The sequence below is a fragment of the Arachis ipaensis genome, chromosome B9 (assembly GCF_059453495.1).
Source record: "Arachis ipaensis isolate K30076 ecotype BB chromosome B9, ASM5945349v1, whole genome shotgun sequence".
In the NCBI taxonomy this organism is placed as follows: domain Eukaryota; kingdom Viridiplantae; phylum Streptophyta; class Magnoliopsida; order Fabales; family Fabaceae; genus Arachis; species Arachis ipaensis.
In genome coordinates this window covers 139,663,028-139,684,212 of record NC_142444.1, presented here as the reverse complement: position 1 = coordinate 139,684,212, position 21,185 = coordinate 139,663,028, and the positions used below count along the sequence as shown (strand labels likewise).

Here is a 21,185-nt window from a genome sequence, read left to right as displayed (position 1 = left end):
TACCTGCTCCTGCATCACCTAAGCCTTTCTCCCCTGCAACAACGCACACACCATACCCTTTCTCCCCTTCCTAACGGCAACAGTAGGTCAGCAGCGTTCAATCGCCGGTGCACTCCTCCATGTATGATGACGGCGTGGTGCTCTCCTCGACGGGTGACGACGCGGTACTCTCCACAAGCCCTAACATATCAATGTGCAATAACTTTATCTCGACCACATATTAGAACCTGGATCTCTTTGCACCGAGTCCAAGAAACAATGACTTTGATAATAATTTTAACTTTCCTTTATCATTTGGTTATGGTGACAATTTTTTGGTGTTTGATAGAAGGAGTGCTCTGTTGAACAGCAATTTTGTTTAGAATTTGACAGGTTCAAGTTGTTTGATCTGCTTTGAAAACATCATCGTCATTATCTAACTTGTCCAAACACATATTTAGGTCCATATCCATATCAAATGTGTTTATGATTATAATTTTTTTATTTTAAATTAAAAGTATAAAATATATATTAAATATATTAATATAAATAATTATAATAAGTAATATATAATCGAACTAATTTTAGCCCTAATTTTACGTTTAACTCAAAATTTATGTCAAAATATTTTAAAAATTATTATTTTCTTCAAAAATTTTGTCATCTGAATGATGTGATAACATAGGATTGTGTAGCATTGTTAATTGCTTTAATATAGGATATATGTATTAAGATTGTTATTGAAAGTCTTAAATTGCTACTTAGACAACTCCATTCACAAGCATGTATAGTTTATGAAAATCGAAAATCATAATGCTAATAAGTAGTATATATCATTATTAGTCCACGAAAGAATATATAATAGCTATTTCTAGCCTGAATTTTTATTTTGCTAAATCAATATACGATATTTACAAAACAAAAAATAGTAACAAAAATAGAGAGACTTTCACACATACATGCACACCACTCCTGGCCTGCTCTGTGCTTTGAAGCAAAGGACTGTGAAAAATTGCGAAGGAACAGACTCAATAAAAGACAAGCATGCTTCTAAATACTGAATTTGTTAATTAATCTCATGTCGGATTTAGTCTTTAACAAGCTGCATTTAGCTGATGTAATCTATCTTTAGTGCCATTTTTCTACTTCTGCATATTAGTCCGGATTTAGTTTTGAATAAGTGCTTGAAAGTTGAAACTCCTAAAAAGAAAGAAAAAAGACACTAGTGGAAGAGTACGATTAATCCAGTTCATAATATGAAATTATTCATTATTCTAAGTTACAGAGTTCATCGTAATTGTAATTTAACCCAAAAAATATAGAAAGTTGTGGATTTTGAGAGGGGGAGTGAAAGGAACGGAAGAAAACGAGAAAGAAAGAGGGGTTAAGTATTGTTTTCGTCCTTAACGTCTTGGGTCAAAATCAAAATCGTCCCCGACCTTTTTTCGTTATTAAAATCATCCTTTCCCGAATTTTTGGACCAAAATACCCTCATCATCGAAAAAAAAAGGAAACAGAGGAGGGGGCAGGGGAGAGGGGAGAAGGGAAAAGGGAAAGGGCGAGGGGGCAGGGGAGAAGGGAAAAGGGAGAGGGGAAGGGGAAGGGGGGAGGGGGGACGGCGCTGGCGAAGGGGGAAAGGGGAAAGGACGTGTGTGGGGGGGAGGGGGAAGGGGAAAGGACGCGGGGTCGGGGTGGGGGAGGAGGAGTGGGAAGGGGAAAGGGGGGAGGGGATCGCCGCCGTTGGAGGAGCCGCGTCCTGTCGCCGCCATCGCGCCAGTCACCGCCGCGTTACTCAGGATCGTCGCCTTGCCATAGCCACCGTCCATCGCGCCGCACCACGCCACATTGCCGTCAGGAACAGAGTGCGTACAGGGGAGGGAGACCGCCGCGCCTTCGTCGCCGTTCCTCGCTGCCTCGCTACCTCCGCCTCCGCCTCGCAACCTCGCTGCCTCGCCACCTCGCCGCCTCCGCCATCTGCATCTGCTTTCTTGCTTTTCTGCTTTCTTGCTTTCTGTTTCTGCTTTTTAGTTTGGTGTTGTTTGGTGTTGTTGCTGTTGTTTGGTGTTCTTGATGTTGGTGTTGGTTCGTATTGGTGGTGGTATTTATATTGGTGTTGGTGTTGGTGGTGGTGGTGGTGCTGTTGGTGTTGATGGTGGTTGTGGTGGTATGGTGTTGTTGCTGTTGTTTGGTGTTCTTGGTGTTGGTGTTGGTTGGTGTTGGTGGTGGTGGTGGTGGTGGTGGTGGTGGTGGTGTTGATGGTGGTTGTGGTGGTAATGTTGGTAGCAGTGGAGGTGGTGGGTGGAGGAAGGTGAAGAGGAGAATGATGATGATGAGGGTATTTTGGTCCAAGAATTTAGGAAAGGATGATTTTAAAGCGTTTTTGAACGTTGAGGATGATTTTAATAACGAAAAAATGTCGGGGACGATTTTGATTTTCGCCCCCTTACCTTAGGGACGATTTTAGTACTTAACCCAAGAAAGAACTATTGCTAGAGGTCTTCCATCCATGATGTTGTCCATAGGGTTCTTTTGCTGGAAGAGGTCTTCCGGCGATACCCTGAGCTAAAATGAGAGTTTCATTAGTTAATTGGTTTAATTTTATTATGGGACAATTTTAAAATATTAAAAGGCTTGTCATTTTTTATAAAAATATTATTTATATATTAAAATTAGTAACTAAAGTTAATCATCAATATATTTGTGTATAAATATATATGTGGTTTAAGTTATTTTCAATGTGTATTTATATTTCAATATGTATTTTATATTGATAAATAACTTTAGTAGCTGATTTTGATATCCAAATAATAAAATCGTATTTTTTATTATAATTTTTAAAAATTTAATTTTAATTTTATACGTGAATTAAAATTAAATTCAATTTTTAATAAGTTATTCATAAATTAAATATAAACTATTAAATCTTTTACCATTCTAATCCAATGTTTTTAATTTTATAATAAGGATAAGTACTTTTTTCGTCCCCAAGGTCTGGGGTCAAAATCGATTTCGTCCCCAAGCCTTTTTTTTTTATTAAAATCATCATCAACATTACAAAATGCTTTAAAATCATCCTTCCCCCAATTACGAATTTTTTTGGACACATTTGCCCCCGATGGTCCATAACCCTTCGTTTTTCATTCCCGCGAAACTCATTTACTTTCTCATTCGTTACACACATTCGAAGGTGATGTTTCGTGTTCAATGATGCCCTAGGTGTGGTGTGTCTTCATCGGAGGAGTATCTGAATTGCATTTGGAGGTCACTAGCTACGGTGAGGAAGGTGGTCGGTCCGGCATTGTCATCGACATTGAGGTATGTATGTAGCATTTTTTTACGGTGTTGTTTCGAGTTAGCATTGCGAGGGTTTGAAGTGATTTTTTTTGTGTCTTTAAGAAATGGGAAGCCTTACTCTGACTGTCTACTATGGGGGCGATTTGGTTATGAAGAAGGGACGTTGCAGTATTTAGGGGGAGAAAATACAGTGATTGAAGATGTTGATAGTGATTGCTGGTCTATATTTGAGGCATATGCAGAGCTAGGGCAGTTCGGATACACCAGAGAGAATATTGTAGCTCTGTGGTATAAGGATCCAGCTAGTCAATGGTTAGAGAAGGCCCTGAAATTGTTTGCAACGGATAGAGATGCACTTAAGATGTGCAAAATAGCGAACCTGAGGGGTCATGTTGAGGTGTTTGTAGTGCATGTAGTTGAGGATGCAGAAGAATTTTCTGAAGCTGGGTTTATTGATGTTGGAGGCCAAACAGAGTAGAATCTGGGTAATGAGTTGGTGGTTTATGAGGGTGAAAAAGTTCAAGAGATGAAAAATGATGATGTGCAACAAGGCAATGAAGGAGATCAGTTAGATACAGATGTTGCCGCTGAAAATGAACGGGGTGAGTCAAAGAGCGATGATGACAGCGATGATGAGGAGTTTATTCCGTCTGATCCTGAGGGTGATAGTGCAGGTGACATTCATTTTACAGATAGTGATGAGAAATACGATGATGAGAGTGGGTTTGAGGAAGATACAACTGCCAAGAGTAGTAAGAGAGTTGATAAAGGTAAAGGGGTTATGAATGGCGATTTTAGTGATGATGAAGGTTTCAACAGCGATGAAGTGGACTTGGAGTATGAGGTTGGTGTTGGTTCAGGTGATGAGAAAGGAGAAGGGGAAGATAAGAATGAGGCAAGGAGTTATCCAATTCATAAGGATTGTAAAGACATGAATAGCTACAAGTGGGAGGTGGGAACAATTTTTGCTTCAAGAGAGGAATTTAAAGACACTATGACGTCGTATGCAGTACAAACAAGAAGGGGACTGAGGTATGCGAAGCTTGATTTGGTTAGAGTGAGGGTTGTTTGTCAGCCTGGTTGTCCTTTTTGGTTATATGCTGCTAAGATGAAACATGAAGCAACTTGGCAACTTCGGTCCATGAACCTTAAGCATACTTGTGGCCAGTCTCATAGGGTTGGAATAATACATACTTCGTGGCTGAGTAGGACTTTTAAGAAGAAGGTGGAACATAATCCGAGGGTTAAGATCAAGGAATTGGTGAGCAAGGCACAAAGGAATTGGAACCTGATAGTTACAACCTTAATGGCAGCTAGGTCAAGGCAAACGGCGTTGGATGACATACAGGGAGAGTATAGGAAGCAGTACAAGAGGATTGGTGATTACTGCTATGAGTTGCTACATTCTAATCCAGGATCCTCAGTGACTCTGAAGGTACAGAGGTCCCCTGACTTTGAGCATGAGCAGCAACACTCATCTTTGAACAACTATTGCATATTTCAAAGACTTTATGTATGCCTAGATGCTTGCAAAAAAAACTTTCTGCAATGTAGGAAGTTCATTGGGTTAAATGGCTGCTTTCTGAAAACACCTCAAGGGGGGCAGCTGTTGACTGCTATAGGGTGGGACCCGAATGATCAAATGCTCCCTATCGCCTATGCCGTCGTGGAGTCAGAGACGAAGGATAGCTGGACTTGGTTCCTGAAGCTGCTAATTCATGATTTTGGGTCTGAGACAATTGGCAGGGCAACCTTCATGTCTGATCAGCAGAATGTAAATATGAACTTAATATTAGCTTCCTCATTTAACTTAATATGAACTTAATATTATGCATACTTACCTCGTTTTGCTAGGGGTTACTGCCAGCTTTTGATGAGGTGATCCCAAGTGTAGATCACAGGTTTTGCGTTCGACATCTCTACAGCAACTTCAGAAAGAAGTTCCCTGGACTGCAATTGAAGCAACTGATGTGGAGATGTGCAAAAGCTACAAACTGGAAGGACTGAGAGAGAGAAATGCAGTGATCCGAGGGGTTAATGTCGAGGCTCACAGGCATCTGAACTCTATTCCTCCAAAATTCTGGAGCAGGTCCAGGTTTAACTTCCATTCCAAATATGATACTCTTGTAAACAATATGTGTGAAAGCTTTAATGTGGCAATAGTAGATTCTAGGGAGAAGCCCATAATTACTATGCTAGATAGGGTGTACCTAATGAGTAGATGGACTGTTAATAGAGAAAGAATTAAAAAATTCAATGGAACAATTTTACCTCGAATTAGGAAGAAGATAGAGAGAAGAGGAAGGACAGCCGGTGAGTGGAGGCCTAACTGGTCTACTACACAAACTTATGAGGTTGTCAATGGGTTGAGCAAATATTCTGTTGATTTATCTCTTCGTGAGTGTTCATGTAGGAAGTGGCAGCTAAGTGAAATTCCTTGCACACATGCATTAAGCTGTATAAACTTCAAGGGTCTTGAATTGGATTCGTATGTGGATGACTGCTACAAGAGAGATGCCTACGTCAAGTGTTATGAATCCGCAATCAACCCTCTCAATGGCCCAGATCTGTGGGAGCACACAAACTTCGATGATGTCATGCCACCACCTTATCGGAGGCCTAGTCACAAACCAGTGAAGAAGAAGAAAAGAGGACCTGATGAATCAGAGGATAGATGCCAGACACACTTGTCTAGGAGGGGGCAGAAACAGAGGTGTTCAAGGTGTGGTGCAGCAGGTCACAAGAGAGGAAGGTGCAGCAATCCACCCCTCCCTGTAAGTTCAGTTCTTTCAATGTTGTGTTAGGGTTTATTGCATTGTTTTCCATCTGTATGTTGGTGTTTATGTGTCTCCTTCTTGGTATATTGCAGGCCCAACACCCTAAACAAACTGCTGCCAAGATAGCTACTAGAGGAAGGAAGAGCTCAATTTTGAAACCTGCTATACAATCTGCTACCAGAGGGAGGAAGAGGTCCAGAGCTCAAGGAAATTTATCATCACAGCCCCAACCAGCCAGCAGCTCAACTCCCATAACCAGGTTTAAGTCATCCCATTCCCAGCCTATCCCCAAGCCCAGAACACATGCAACTAGGCCCAATACAACAGCAGCAGCTACTCCCCAACGAAGGCCCAACAAGAAGCCCATCAAAAGCTCAACCCAACCACCACCAGTCACTAAGGACAAGGGTGCATCCAGCTTAAGCCAACCAATGATGCACAAGGTCTTCTTCACTCAGAACATTGCACTGCATGTTTCTCCAAGAAAGTTGAAGCTGATGGCAAAACTGCCTCCAAGAGAATGGGGAAAGTTTTGACAATGTTTACTAACTATTTAAGTTGTTAGCTGGTTAATGTAGATCTAGTTTGATGATGATGCTATGGTTGTGTGATTTCATTTTGAATGGAACTTATTACAGACTATTTATGCCTTATGTTGTGTAAAAGTGAACAGAATTACTGTTGTTTTGATATAAGTCCAAGTGTCATCTAGTTTCATGAATGCTTTAAGACTATTACCATTGGTTTGTTAATGAATGAAATCACATGCTTATCTTTTGGTTTATCTGTTTCTGCTTTCATTCTGATGTTCTGCAAGTACTCTATACTACATGTTATGCATTAGTAAAACATACACAAATATTCAGTCAAATTTCATCTCAACCATTTCCACTTTCATTGCCAAATTCTTCTGAAATTACAGACACAAACAATCACTTACATATACATATACTCAACTACAATAACCAGTTTCAATACCAAATTACTATCCAGCCACAACAGCAATTTTTAAATTACATCAAGTAGTTTTCAATGGCTAAGTACAAACTAACTAAAATTGGCCTATTTTCTACCAAACTTTCATCAACCCAGTTTCAGAGGCACCAAACATGGTAAACCCTGGTTGTGATTCAACAAAACCTGCAGCCAGCAACATACACAACCAACCCAGCCAACCATGCCGAACACTGCAGCAACCTTCAACTTCCACTCACATGCCTTCATGTCTGCCTTCAGGACTACAACTTTCCTCTTCAACCTTACAACATGCGGATCTTCGCTTCCAGCTTCTGGAATTGCCCAACGAAAAAAATGACATTCATCATTAACCTACATCAGCCCACCATACTCAGTGCCCAGAAACAAAACTTTGGGATCAGCTGAGAAGAACAAAACATGAACTCACCTCATAGTAGACGCAGCCCCAGAATCGGCGACCTGGGTTTTCTTTGGTTCCGGAAACTCGCAACACTGGTCTCTCTCCATGCCCACAAAGAATCCCCCTCTTCTGCGCAGACCCCCTGCTCCGAGACGACCTTGAGCTCTCCGACGCCATGACTGCACTCGAATCCTAGCCCTAGCAGACGCGTTATGCTTCTTGTTTGGGGGTGACGTTTTTAACTAAAAATAAATCTTAATTTTCTATACCATTATGTAGGTCAACAACCGGTAACAACCTAAGGGGCAAATGTGTCCAAAAATTTTCGTAATTGGGGGGAAAGATGATTTTAAAGCGTTTTGTAATGTTGAAGATGCTTTTAATAAAAAAAAAAATGCTTGGGGACGAAATCGATTTTAACCCCATACTTTCGGGACGAAAAAAGTACTTATCCCTTTATAATACATCAAAAACATTCAAAATATTTGAATTAATTTTAAATCGATCTAAAAATATTAACAAAAAAATACTAAACTCTACTGTCTCTTTAAAAAACTTTTCTCTTAAAGTATTCAAAAAAATTATTAAATCTTTGAAAACCATCTCGTATAATTTTAAGTATTAATCTGAACAAACATGCTTCAAGCAGTAATCATGGAAGTGATGGGTGCTTTACTACACAGAATGGACAAATCACAACTTAATAGTTAATAGTTAGTTACAAGTTACAACGGTGACTTTCAAATTTAACTGCCGTAAGCCCGTAACAGCTTTATTGTTTCTGCTGTTTTGTGTGTTTCTGTAACCGTCACTGCCCAAAGCGCACTTTCCAAACGACGACGTATCCCTCCAGATCTCCACCTTCACGGTCGGTGGCTCCCTTTCCGCCACCGTCCCACGCCCACCTTCCGAGATCGCACATTCCTCTCTACCAGGTTCCAATCCTAATCCCTCTCTCCCTCTCTTTAGTTCAGTTACCTATTTTCTGTTCCATGTTATCTCTTCGTTCATTGATTTTGAAATTTCGGTAAATTTTCTATTCCTTTGTGATCTCGATTTGCAATATCAGACACTCTGGAGCTGCTTCTCAGATATTAATATTTTTATAAAAATGTGATTATGTTCATGCATAATTCAATTTCATTGAGCTGCGGTTTTGATTTGAATATTTTCATGTGTATGCTACGAACTTGTGAATTTTGTTATCTATTGTGTGTGCGTACTCTACAGAGAATTTGTAATTTGCAACTTGTTTATGAGGGTTATCGTTTAACCTGAAGTGACAATTAAGGAGGTTTGAATTTGAAACAGTTCCTGAAAAGACATGGAAGTCAACAATTGGTATAAGGAGCTAGCATATGACCAGTGGGCATCGATCCCTGTATCCGGTATGCGTCCACCAGCGCGCTATAAGGTTGTTCTTCTCTTAGTCTCTCCCTTACCCTTGTTTATTGTTTTGCACTATTCAAGAAGGAGCTTAGTATATGAATAGGATAAAAGAAATTTATAATACAAAACTTGCTCTTTAACAAAGGCATCAAAAGGAACTCATTATTGGTCTTTGATAGGACACTGACATTGTCAGATCAGTTGATCCGAGTTCTGACACCATTTAGTGGAACAGGGCTTGGCTGATGTTGTTGTAGCTCGAGCCAGGATGAGTTATCTTGGCTTTGAATACCAAGATTCCTTAGTCATTTGCTTACTTCTTAGCTGAACATTCTTTTGTTGGTCCTGGCCTAGTCACTTATTCTGTATTTTTGTTTGTCCCACATATGTAGCATGCTGCCACAGTAGTCGATGAGAAACTATACATTGTTGGTGGAAGTCGAAATGGGCGGCATTTATCTGATGTTCAGGTATAGAGCATGCTTGCAGGCTTTTCACTCTTGGACACTTTGTATTTGTAGTTGGTCAATGATTTAGCTGTTTGCAGGTTTTTGATTTGAGAAGTTTGATATGGTCTTCTCTGAAATTGAAAGCAAATGCTGGTAGCAATGATAGCAGTGCCTCCCAGAAGACTTTTCCAGCCACATCTGGTCACAATATGGTAAACATTTGTATGCACAATTCTCTCTATGTGCTGATGGGTTGTAGTATGTAATGTTGCTTTATTCGTTTATTGATATTGATAAATCATGTATTTAGTTACTATCTAGATAATTGATTTGTTGATAGTCTCTTGAAAATTCCTGCAGATTAGGTGGGGTGAGAAACTGCTACTTATTGGTGGAGATTCAAAGGGTTCTTCTGATAAATTAGTGGGTTAGTATTTGGTAGAGAAACATACAAGTTCCGATTCATGTGGTATCTTGGGTTAGCATTTTACATGATATTTTACCATTGAAATTCACAAGGTTCATTGGAATTCTTGTAGTTCAATACATTGACATCGAGACATTGCAGTTTGGAGTTATTGAGACTTCTGGAAGCATTCCAGTAAGTGTGGCTGTAGTTTGATGTAACTGGTGAACTCTATCTACCAGGACAATGCTTGATAGTAGTTGATGTTGTTGTATTTAGGATATTCATTTTGTATAGAATGTTCTTTTAATACTATATATGCAACTTGGAATTCATTTTGTTAGTCATCAGTTTGATATGCTTTTAATTATTTCTGCCAGGTAGCTTGTACAGGACAGTCTGCCACATTGGTTGGTTCAAAAGTGCTATTATTTGGAGGAGAAGACATGAAGAGGAAGTTGCTGAATGATGTCCACGTTCTTGATCTGGAAAGTATGACTTGGGATATGATAAAGACTGTGTAAGTATTTCACTTCCACAAAATATGTTCACATGCTTTAGAGAAGTTCCATATGATCACGACACTTGCATTTTGATAGGCAAGAACCTCCAGCTCCGAGATTCGACCATGCAGCTGCCATGCTAGGAGATCGGTACCTTCTGATTTTTGGTGGTTGCTCTCATTCTGTTTTCTTCAATGATCTTCACTTATTGGACATGCAAACTGTAAGTACTATTTCTTTTATGCATTTGTTTTCTGCATGTGTAAGTGAGTCGAGGTATTAGCTCATTTCTTGCATTTGGGTCTGATCAGTTGTTTAGATATTAGGCACAATCGGTGAATTTAAGTTCGTATTCCAGCTCTTTTGTCTTTAGCAATTATGTGACTAAGGTTTTTGTTTGTATCCCTGCCAGTGGATGGACATTTTCTTTTCATACCAGTGGGACATTAAGAATGTTATATAGAGGTTCCATAGTTCTTTTTTAACCTTTTTTTCCTCCCCAAAATCTATTTGTATTGCTTACCAGTTTTTTTTTTTTTTTCCCAAATCTATTTGTATTGTTTACCAGTTTTTTTTTGTAGTCCTTGTTACTTGTGTTGGTTTGTTGGGGAAGGGAAACAATGATCCCAATATTCTTCTAATCGTGAAATTAGTTTCAAGTTATATTGTCCCTGTACAGAAAATTGCTTGAGTTTTTGACCATTTGGCACGAATGTCCTCACTATTTCATTTGGCTCAGATGGAGTGGTCCCAACCACAAATTCAAGGCGATACAGTATCTCCCAGGGCTGGGCATGCTGGTATTACCATTGATGAAAGCTGGTTCGTAGTTGGTGGTGGAGATAATAGTAGTGGTATGTAATTATTCTTTTAATTGGAAAAGTAGTTTCGAGAAGGAGTAAAAGTACAACTAAAGGGAAGCCGATAAGATATTCTTCAAAATATAAAATTAATGAGAAAAGAAAGTGGTGATAGAAAGAGAGAATCAAGAATGTAGTATGGAAGTCCAGTCCATTTGGTGTTTGTAACAGCATTGAGTAGTAGCACTAGCACTAAACCATAACGGAGTTTTATCTGTTTTAACAATATGCCACTCTGCACTAGCATCCACACACTACCACCACATATTTGCCTTATATCTATTTAAACAAAACTGAACCATAAGAAACTGTTTAATAGTGAAGGTTGGTAAATATAGTATTGATGTCATGAGTGAATAGATTAGGTTCTCAACATTTGCTGGGAATACTCTGTGGGGATGTCTGATTATTTTATTCTGGAAACAGGTTGCCCTGAAACCTTGTTATTAAACATGTCTAAGCTGGTTTGGTCGGTAGTGACTGTTGTGAAGCAAAAAGATCCACTTTCTAGCGAGGTGATTTTTTGTGCAGTATATCTTTTTAAAATATGCTAACAATTCTTGCCATATCATTTAATGCATATTCTTTTTCTTTGTATGTGATGCAAGTATTTATTGCTTATCAGGGTTTGAGTGTCTGCTCAACATTAATTGGTGGGGAAAAGTATTTGTTAGCTTTTGGTGGGTATAATGGGAGATATAGCAATGAGGTATGTGATGTGTGACCGTTATTCATTATTTTTCTGTTCACCATGGTTGTTTTAGCTTAATTAATTTATTTTCCTCTGGAAAGAGAACTTTGGTTGTGAAACTTTCATCATCACTTAGGTTGAAGTTTGGTTTTCATTTTGGTTTTCCCTCGTCAATGACTATCAATGTGTGTGTTTTTACATTTTTCTAATGTCAACTACCTTTTAAAGAAAGGAGTAGAATACTAAATTTCTCAATGAAGGTGCATGGGAGATTGGGTTTCCCTGTTCCCATTGCAACTCCTTAATGATGATTCATATATTACCCTGTCTTCCATATATGACCATTTAAAAGCTTATTTTTCGGTTGAGATTTGCCGTTGGAGAGGTTTCACACTCACATTGGTCTTTTTTGCAGTATGGTCACATGTTTTTACTAATTTGCTCATCAGATTAAGTCCTTTCACAGCTCTTTCTGTTTCTGCTATATGTTCATTTCTACATGCATGGCTGTCTGAATTTGGTAGTTTTAATTTTACATGTTCCAAAGTGTAGTTAGGTAGTGCTTGGAGTTATTTGACTTAGGAAGCGATTTGATTCACATTCTATAAATTGCATTTTATGCTTGGGAGGATTCGGTTGACTTGGAAATAATTATGTTTAAATTTTAAAATGCATTACCTTTTAATTAAATTTTTGGTGTGATATGTATTTAGGTTTTTGTTATGAGACCCAAGCCAAGGGATTCCTTGCGTCCTAAGATTTTCCAATCACCAGCCGCTGCCGCCGCTGCAGCTTCTGTTACTTCTGCTTATGCTTTGTCTAAATCTGAGAAGTTAGATTTCAGGCAACTAGAGGATATAAATTCCAAACCTCCCATTAATGGTCATCCTATGGATGATATCTCAGTTAAAGTCGAAGCCATTAAAGAAGAGAAAAGGTTACTGGAATTGTCAATCACGGAAGTCAGGGCTGAAAATACTAAGCTTGGAGGTGAGATAGATGAATTAAATAATGTTCATGCTGAGTTAAGCAAGGTATGCATTGCAACTATTTTCATGTGGAATTGTCCTTTAGTTTGGTATGTAAACAATAATATTCAGCATTGAATCTGTAACTTCAGGAACTCCAGTCAGTACAGGGACAACTTGTGGCTGAGAGATCAAGGTGCTTTAACCTGGAGGTAAGAAACTCAGTAACTCACTTTCCTATTTTCAAGGCATGTCGTAAATTATGGTTGCAATTTAAGATTTGAGTCAATGTTGTGTCCAGGCTAAAATTGAAGAACTCCAAAAGCTGATGGAATCAATGCAGTCAGTGGAAGAACAGGTACAGGCTCTTCGGAAGGAGAAGTCTGCTATAGACCAGGAGATGGAGCATGCTACTACCGGTCAAAGACAGGGTTCTGGTGGCGTTTGGAGATGGCTTGGTGGGGGTGGTGAATGATAAAAAGTATGAGGGCAATGGCAACTAAAGTGATCTTGGTTGAGTCCGAGGAACCTGAACTTTCATACAAGCAAAAAATATTATTGTGTTGTTTCAGTTCATGCAGAAATATGGCATTTCCATGTTACAGAACTCTGTGGTGTTATCTTTGAAATGCATGATGGTAAGATGTTGAACTCAAATTTTGAACTGATATGAAACTTTCAGGAGATGGGTACATAACATTTTTTGTATTTGTATTTCGTACTACTTTTTTGGTTTTGGGTACACTTGTAAGTTGTAACAGTTACACTATTGTCTGATTAATTTCATGCTCTTGTTTCTGTTACATTCTACATGTTTTACTTTTGGATTATGTCATTGATTCGAGTCTATATTGGATTTGGCGCATTATTTTTATCCTTTTTTTTTAAATCTTTTTTTGTTCTTTCATCATGAATTTAATTAGCTTATAACATGCAATTTCTAGGGGTAACAATTTAACTTCTTTTTAAGTTTAATCATCAATTATATTTCTCTGATCGAAGTTAAAAGGTTCATCATTACAATATGAGCTTTAGAAAACATAAATGATTTAGAGCGTATAAAGCTAGGTTGCGTAAGTACTACTAAATACTAACACCATCACGATAAATTGATAAGAGTGAAGTACCAATCCGGCCCTGTCCATCTCTCAGAATGACAACGCGACTTATCACTATAAAAACGACTTACTTCGGTCCCTGTCATTTACTTCCGTGACCCAACGCGGTCCCTGTGGGTGTTTTTCTGTCAACTCTAAACGGAAAATGCTGACGTGTCAGGTTTAAAAATTGGCAGAGGTCTAATTGTATCTAAATTTAAATTGGTTAGGGGTTTATTTGTCCCTATTCTTTAAATGTTATTTTTTTAAAAAAACATTATTTATTATATTAATATTCTTTTTTTAATAAATTATTGAATATATGGTATAATAAGTACAAACTAATTAATAAATAATTTTTAAATATATAAATAATAAATATTAAAATACGGTTAATACATTAATAATAATAATAATCTTATGATATAATATTAGTATTATAATTTAGATAATTTTTATAATAAAATAAAAAATAATAAACACATATTTTCATAAGGTACAGATCCATGAAGATTTATCAATATAAGAATAATGTGGATTAACTAAAATTGTATGTATATTAAAATTTAATTAATGTTACATATATTTTACTCAAAATATTATTCATAGATTAATATTATTATTGATGTTTTGAGTTTGGTGAGTTTATAAATGGTCTCCATAATATATATATTATGTTTTATTTCATTTAGTATTAGACTATTAGTAGCCTACTCATAGTATATTTTAGTACCGAGATATCAAATAGAATTATTAATTTAGTTTAAAGAGATAAAAAAAATTAAATTTGTTATTATCCAAAAATTTTTTACTATATATCAAATAATGTGTTCATTAGTTTTTATTTTATTGTGAAAATTATTTAGATCATAATACTAATAGTATATCATAGAATTATTATTATTAATGTATTAACCGAATTTTAATATTTATTATTTATATATTTAAAAATTATATTTGAGAATTATTCATAATAAATGATTTTTTTAATTTGAATAATTTATTAATTAGTTTGTACTTATTATACCATATATTCAATAATTTATTAAAAAAAATATTAATATAATGAATAAAAAATTTAAAAAAAATATTATTTAAAGAATAGGGACAAATAAACCCCTAACCAATTTAAATTTAGAGACAATTAGGTCTCTATCCATTTTTGAACCTGACACATCAGCATTTTCCGTTCAGAGTTGACGGAAAAACACTCATAGGGACCGCGTTGGGTCACCGAAGCAAAGGAAAGGGACCGAAATAGAACGTTTTTATGGTGAGGGGTCGCGTTGTCATTTTGAGAAATAGATAGAGCCCGAGTTGGTAGTTCATTCATCCCAAGAAAGAAAAAGAGAAAAAAAAAAAGCAAAAAAGTGAGTATAGATTATTTATTTAATTATGTCAATTTAATTTTGATATATTAATAATATAAAATATTTTAAATAATTATTTAATTACAACTTTTAATCATCATTTACGTAGTAAATATGTGTAGTAGTTATTTTTACTAATAAAAATATATTTTTTTTTACATTAAATTCCCATCAACTTAAATTAATAGTTATGTTACACATATAAATTTTTTGGCAACTAAGTGTGTGTTTGGATTGACGTTGGTGAAACTGGAGTTTGAATAAAAGTGATTTTGTAGAAATGATTTTGGGTAGAAGTGAGTTTATGCTAACATAATTTATGTTTGGCAATTTTATATTAAAATTGATTTTGATAAAATAAATATTGTTTGGATAATATGAGTTAAAATCATTTCTAGATAAATAATTAATTAATTACTAAAAAAATATAATATTAAATTATAATGTTATTTTTTTAAGTATATTTAATATTTTTTTATACTTCTTTTAATATTTTTTATATAGTATTTTTTATAGTACTCTATTTTAATATATTATAATTTTTAACTATTACAATAAAAATTAATATTTATTTATGAAATTAAAAATAACATATAAAAATTGATAATTTTTTAAGTATTTTTTTATAATAAAATTAATATTTATTTATTAAATTAAAAATAACATATAAAATAACACATTTTAATATTTTTTAAGTACTCTTAATAATCTTATTTTTATTATTATTTTAGGTTCTAATTTTTTATTAGTTATATTTTTATTATTATTTATTATTAATTTTTTTTATTTAATTTATCATTTCTAATACGAACAATAATACATATTATAAAAAATTAGAATATTAAATAGTGTACAAAAATTAGAATAATTGTTTTAATACTCTCTGTATTTTTTTTATTTAGTATTATTTTGGAGAGTGAATACCCACCCGACCCCTGACAATTACCTCGAAAGGACAACGAGGCCCCCAAGAAAAAAATATCCAATCCGACCCCGATCTTTTTTTTTGGACTGATTAGCCCCAATGCCAAAAAAAAAACAACATTGACTTTTTTTTGCACAGGGGCCTCGTTGTCCTTTTGAGGTAATTGTTAGGGGTCGGGTTGGGTTTTTTTTGTCAAGGGCCTCGTTGTCTTTCGAGGTAATTGTCAGGGGCTATTTTGGGTTTTTCTCTATTTTAGATGATAAAATTTTATTACTTATGACTCTATTGTTATATATGATTAATCTTTTATTTATTTTATCTTTTTTAATAAAATCAATAATTTATATTATAACAAAATTACAATAAAAAATTTAATAAAAAAATCAAAATATGAAAAAAAATATTAAAAGTGATAAAACAAATTATGGAGAAAACAACAATGACCAGCAACAAACCTAAACGTAGGTTGAGTGAACGAAAGTTGCCAAACATCAAAGAATTTAAACGCACTTTTATCCTCTCCAACGTGATTGCCAAACACACCCTAAGTCTAACCAAGTTGGCCCAATTCCAACAAAAATCAACTTCACAGAGAATGTCTAAATACACGCTCGTGCAGCTGTTTAGTAGTGCAAACGTTAATATGAAAAATGCTCCGTCTTTCTCAATGAAAATTGAAACGAACAAACTTCAAACGATGTTCAAATTCTCTCAAATATCTCTTAAAATCTATGCAAAAACTCAAGAAAATCTTGAAGCTACGTTTGAAATCTTCACCAAGAAACACAGAAAGAGAACCAGAAACATTACTGAAGGTACTGAGAAACTAACCCTCGTTTTTTTTCACTTTTTTTCTTTCGCATTTTCAATCACGAAACACTAAATAGTCATATTTCTGTTTATTTAGTAAATTTATTTGGTGTTCTCGCGATAAAGTAGATACTACTATTCTCATTATACTATTTATTTTGTGATAATTATGTTAGGTCAATTTAATAAAGTTGTTTTAGTGCTTCTCGTATCGTTTAACCTATATTAATCAGTTTTTCTGATCCAAAATTTATTTGCATGTGTTTGAGGATTTTGAATGTGTTTTTGTAAATGTTTGAGTGATTCACATCTTTTAAACTACGTTCATTTGTAGTAATCATTCAAAATTTTTTGTGCATTTTGGCTGCTGAATTGTAGTACAATTGCTGTTATTGTCCTGGATTGGGTGTAAAAAGGCCTTAGAATGTTGTAGTATTTCTGGTGTCATTTTGTATATGTGTGTGTGTGTATGTGTGTGTGTGTGTTAGAACAATCCATTTTTGTTTTATAAATATAGTTATGTAACATAATTTTTATTTATTTACAGAAAACTTACAATTTGAGGTGCTCCACAAGATCTATTTCTGATATATTCAGCAAGATGAGCGATGACAAGAAAGCTATTGTCGAAGAATTGGAATTTGCTGCTATAAGGCATATTCCAGCCTTGAATGTCTCACATAAGCTCCTGAAAAAATTGGCATATTCATTTGATTTGTATAATAACACACTGGATACACGGTACGATATAATCAAGATCACCCCTGACAAGATAGGGGATGCCCTTGGCTTGAATGCATCTAGTAAAAATCTATTTTGTAATCTATTCTGTAAATCAAATTCCAGTGTTTTTTTACATTATTTATGTGTTATTGAAATATTTTTGCTGCTGTTGTAGAATTTTGCTTTCCAGACAAAATTGTATATAAAGAAATTAATGAAGAGCAGAAAAAAGTTATTGAAAGCTTCAAAGGCTGATCTTTGTCACTTTTGACAAAGTCTTTGATTGACATGATCAGCTGAAATTCAAGAAGACATTCATCCTTTTCATCCAGAGGTGCTTTTGTTACCAACAACAATAAGCAAAATTTTTTCAGTTCACATGCCACCCATTCTTTACGTGGACACAATACAAGAATGGAATTAGGCTGCTCATGTGCTCAACATCCTCATCATAGGCATCAGAGATCACAAATTGCAAAACAAATTTGTAGTTGATGGCTGCCTCTTTGTACTGATGATCATATATTTTCATGAATCCATATACAAGAATAAGCCGGTTGATAGAACTCCTGGACTACCATGGGTGCAACATTGGATGAGGGTGACGCTGGTTAAAAGAATATAACTGGGGCAAAGGATGAAATGGTAATTCAAGAGAAATCCTTCCCTTTAGTTTCGGTGCATTTGTTTGAAATATATTATGATAATTGAATATTTTTCTATTTTAGGGCCTCATAAGAAGAACACAGCTGAGGGACCGATCAAAAAAAGAAAAGAAAGGAAAAATCAAGGAAAAAAAGAATCAAAAAAAGAATAAGACTGTTATATTGGACTCATCTTCGAAAAGTGAAAGTGATTCTGAGTATGAGTTTGATTCTGAATATAAATCTGAGGAGACGCCAAAGAGAAGAAAACAACCCTAAAGATTGGCAAAGATGTAAGTGTTACTTTTCACTGTCTTTTGTAAATATTTATTCTATTTATTTACCTCATGTGTTTGTACTTTTCCAGGAAGGAATCCAAAAAGAGGAAGCGCGTTATTGTGGATTCATCTTCTGAATCAGAGACTGAATCTAATGATGAGTAAGATTAAAAAACTATTGTTCTAAAACTAAGTTCTATTTTTTAATAAAACTTTTCTTTATAAACAGAATTTTTTGTATATATTGTTAGAAGCGAAGAAATAAAAAATAGAAAAAAGGTCAAAGAAAAAAATGATAAACTTGCAGAGTATGTGTTAATTTTCAGTATTTTTGTCAATATTTATTATGTTTATTTGCATGATGATTCTTTTCTTTTTAAGGATGCAGGTCAAAACCAAAGATACTTCAAAAAAGGCCATACTCGTGAAAAAAAAAAAAAGAAAGCGTATTCGGTCAAAACAATCAAAAAGTGGGAACGACTCGACAGAAGCTCACTATGATTCTTCGCAAATGTAAGATTCAACATATTATATTGTTTCTTTTCTAAAATTTTCTTAAAGCTTATGTAAGTACTCTAGTTTTACTGAATAATGTTTATTTTGTCCTCAGAATGCCACTTGTAAATCTATCGAGTGAAAATGATCGTATGTTTAATACACAGTCAAGCTTTTAGGGATCTGTAAATGCATCAAATGATCCCATATAATTTCTCTTTCTCTTACCATTTCTTTATTTCTTGTACTACAATAATAGCTCTTTAATTTCATATTTTTTTAGAAAAAAAACCTCTAAGATTTTTTACAAGAAAAAAAAAGGCGTGAAAAAAGCAAAAAAAGAGTTTGCAGCCTACACCTATATAAGTTCACATATAGCAAAAGTTTGTTATTGTTTAATGATTATTGTGTTTTTTTGACATAATTTTGGTGCATTTCAGGTTCAACATATAGGAAGATACAATGGATGATGCCAACTCTGTCCAGGAAGATGTCCTGGTTAAACATGCAATAATAGAGAAAGAATTACAACTGTAGCAAAGGATGAAAGATTCACCAAAATCTATCTGACAAGTGACTAAAGTATTCAACTATATTATTGACTTAATTTTATTTTATTCAATTTTATTAGCTTAAATACTACTGGATTTTATTTAGTATGAGTAGTGAAACTGTTAATCTTGGGACTGATCCCAACGATCAAATGCTTGTGGTTTGAAAACAAACTCAATCTCAATCTGAACCGCTGAATTTATGTAAGTTTTTCAATTTAGTTTCCTTTTCCAATCATTGAGTTAATGTTTCACTAAATTTTTTAATGTTTTACTGCGTATTAATTTCTTTATTGTATGCCTTCATTAGAGTGCCACTACAAGAAATTGCTCCATCAATAGAAACCTCTGTCTTCAGCCCTCTACATACTGAACAAGAACCTACTGCGCAGTCTCCAACACAAGAATCTCTGCCACAAGAACCTATTTATGCGTAAGTTTTAGTTAAATTCCTTTTTTTTTGTTACATAATTCTTTTTTGGTGCTTTCTTAAACAATTTTATACCTCATTCTGCAGTCCTCCACAACTACATCAAGAAGCTCCTGAGGAAGCTCTGCCAAAGGAAACTCGGCATGAAGTTCCCCTAATGCGTAAGTTCTAATTAATACATTTCTGTTATAATAATTTCGGTACATTCTTAAACTATTTGATGTGTCATCCTGCAGTCCTCCCCCGACTTAAGATCTAAAAGCTGACTTGTTGATGGTTGCTAATGCTGCATTGGATGATGACTTTGGTGCACCATCCTTTGACCTTGGCACTAGTCAATCAAGCAATGAAGCTACACTCACCCAAGAAGATCAACCACCAACCAATAGAAAAAATCTCCAAATATTGGAAGCCAAGAAAATCCACTGTAAGTTGAAGAATTGGAAGAATTGGTTGAGGTTATGGATGCTGGCATGGCAATAGCACTGAAATATGCTAAGGAGACAAGTCCACAACCAGTCGTGCAATCAAGTCTCAGCTTTCTTGAAAAGTTCAAAACTTCGATCAAGAAAAAGGAAATTACAGCGGAGCTTACGGAGAAATGCTATCAATGACCCACAAATGTCAAGACTTACAAAGATGGGAGCACTAACGAATGGGAGGTCATATTCAAGTACAACCATAAAGCTAATTGGGTGGGATGTAGATTTCACTTTGCATCTTTAAAACCACAAGAAGATATAGAAAATGTGGTAATTTATTCTGCTATAACACTAATTCTTTTTCTTTATGAGTTATTGCATCATATATATATGTAATAAATTTGGGTCATTTGTTTTTATAGGTGGTCTCCGCAATGTGCCAAATTCTCAACAAGAAGAAAATCAAAAGATTTGAGGAACAGATATACTATGTCCCATCTGATATGGTGGTAAGCTCTACTACCATTAAACTTTATCCTCAATTTCGTTGCATTTTGAAAATATATTCTATGCTAAAAGTGATTATTTCAGTGCAGAATCACATGTTGATGAAGTATAAGCACTAGGGGTGTATATTAAAAAACCAAAATGTAGTTAATCGGTTAAAAAATCATAACCACATTTTGGTTAACCAATTTAACAAAGCAATTTTAAAACCATATCTATATTTTTGAAAATTGGTTAAC

At 35.1% G+C, this 21,185-nt stretch overlaps 2 protein-coding genes across 3 annotated transcripts; both read left to right on the top strand.

Moving 5' to 3' along the window:
* Positions 1 to 5,408: 5,408 nt before the first annotated feature.
* LOC107616020 (uncharacterized) lies at positions 5,409 to 6,586 on the top strand. Its single transcript, XM_016318025.2, has 2 exons — positions 5,409 to 6,047; positions 6,143 to 6,586. The coding sequence occupies exons 1-2, from the start codon at positions 5,409 to 5,411 to the stop codon at positions 6,584 to 6,586; spliced, it is 1,083 nt and encodes a 360-aa protein (XP_016173511.2).
* A 1,480-nt stretch (positions 6,587 to 8,066) lies between these two features.
* On the top strand, positions 8,067 to 13,497 carry LOC107618376 (Galactose oxidase/kelch repeat superfamily protein). Of its 2 annotated transcripts, none has more exons than XM_016320419.3 (14): positions 8,067 to 8,363; positions 8,740 to 8,842; positions 9,210 to 9,287; positions 9,365 to 9,478; positions 9,627 to 9,693; positions 9,806 to 9,867; positions 10,053 to 10,192; positions 10,272 to 10,398; positions 10,915 to 11,029; positions 11,462 to 11,550; positions 11,661 to 11,744; positions 12,440 to 12,760; positions 12,847 to 12,906; positions 12,996 to 13,497. In XM_016320419.3, exons 2-14 carry the CDS (start codon positions 8,753 to 8,755, stop codon positions 13,167 to 13,169), a joined length of 1,521 nt encoding a protein of 506 aa, XP_016175905.1. In that variant the 5' UTR covers positions 8,067 to 8,363; positions 8,740 to 8,752; the 3' UTR covers positions 13,170 to 13,497. The 2 variants fall into 2 exon arrangements, with proteins under 2 accessions (XP_016175905.1, XP_016175906.1); XM_016320420.3 differs by having other exon boundaries at positions 8,068 to 8,363; positions 8,709 to 8,842.
* Positions 13,498 to 21,185: the final 7,688 nt, after the last annotated feature.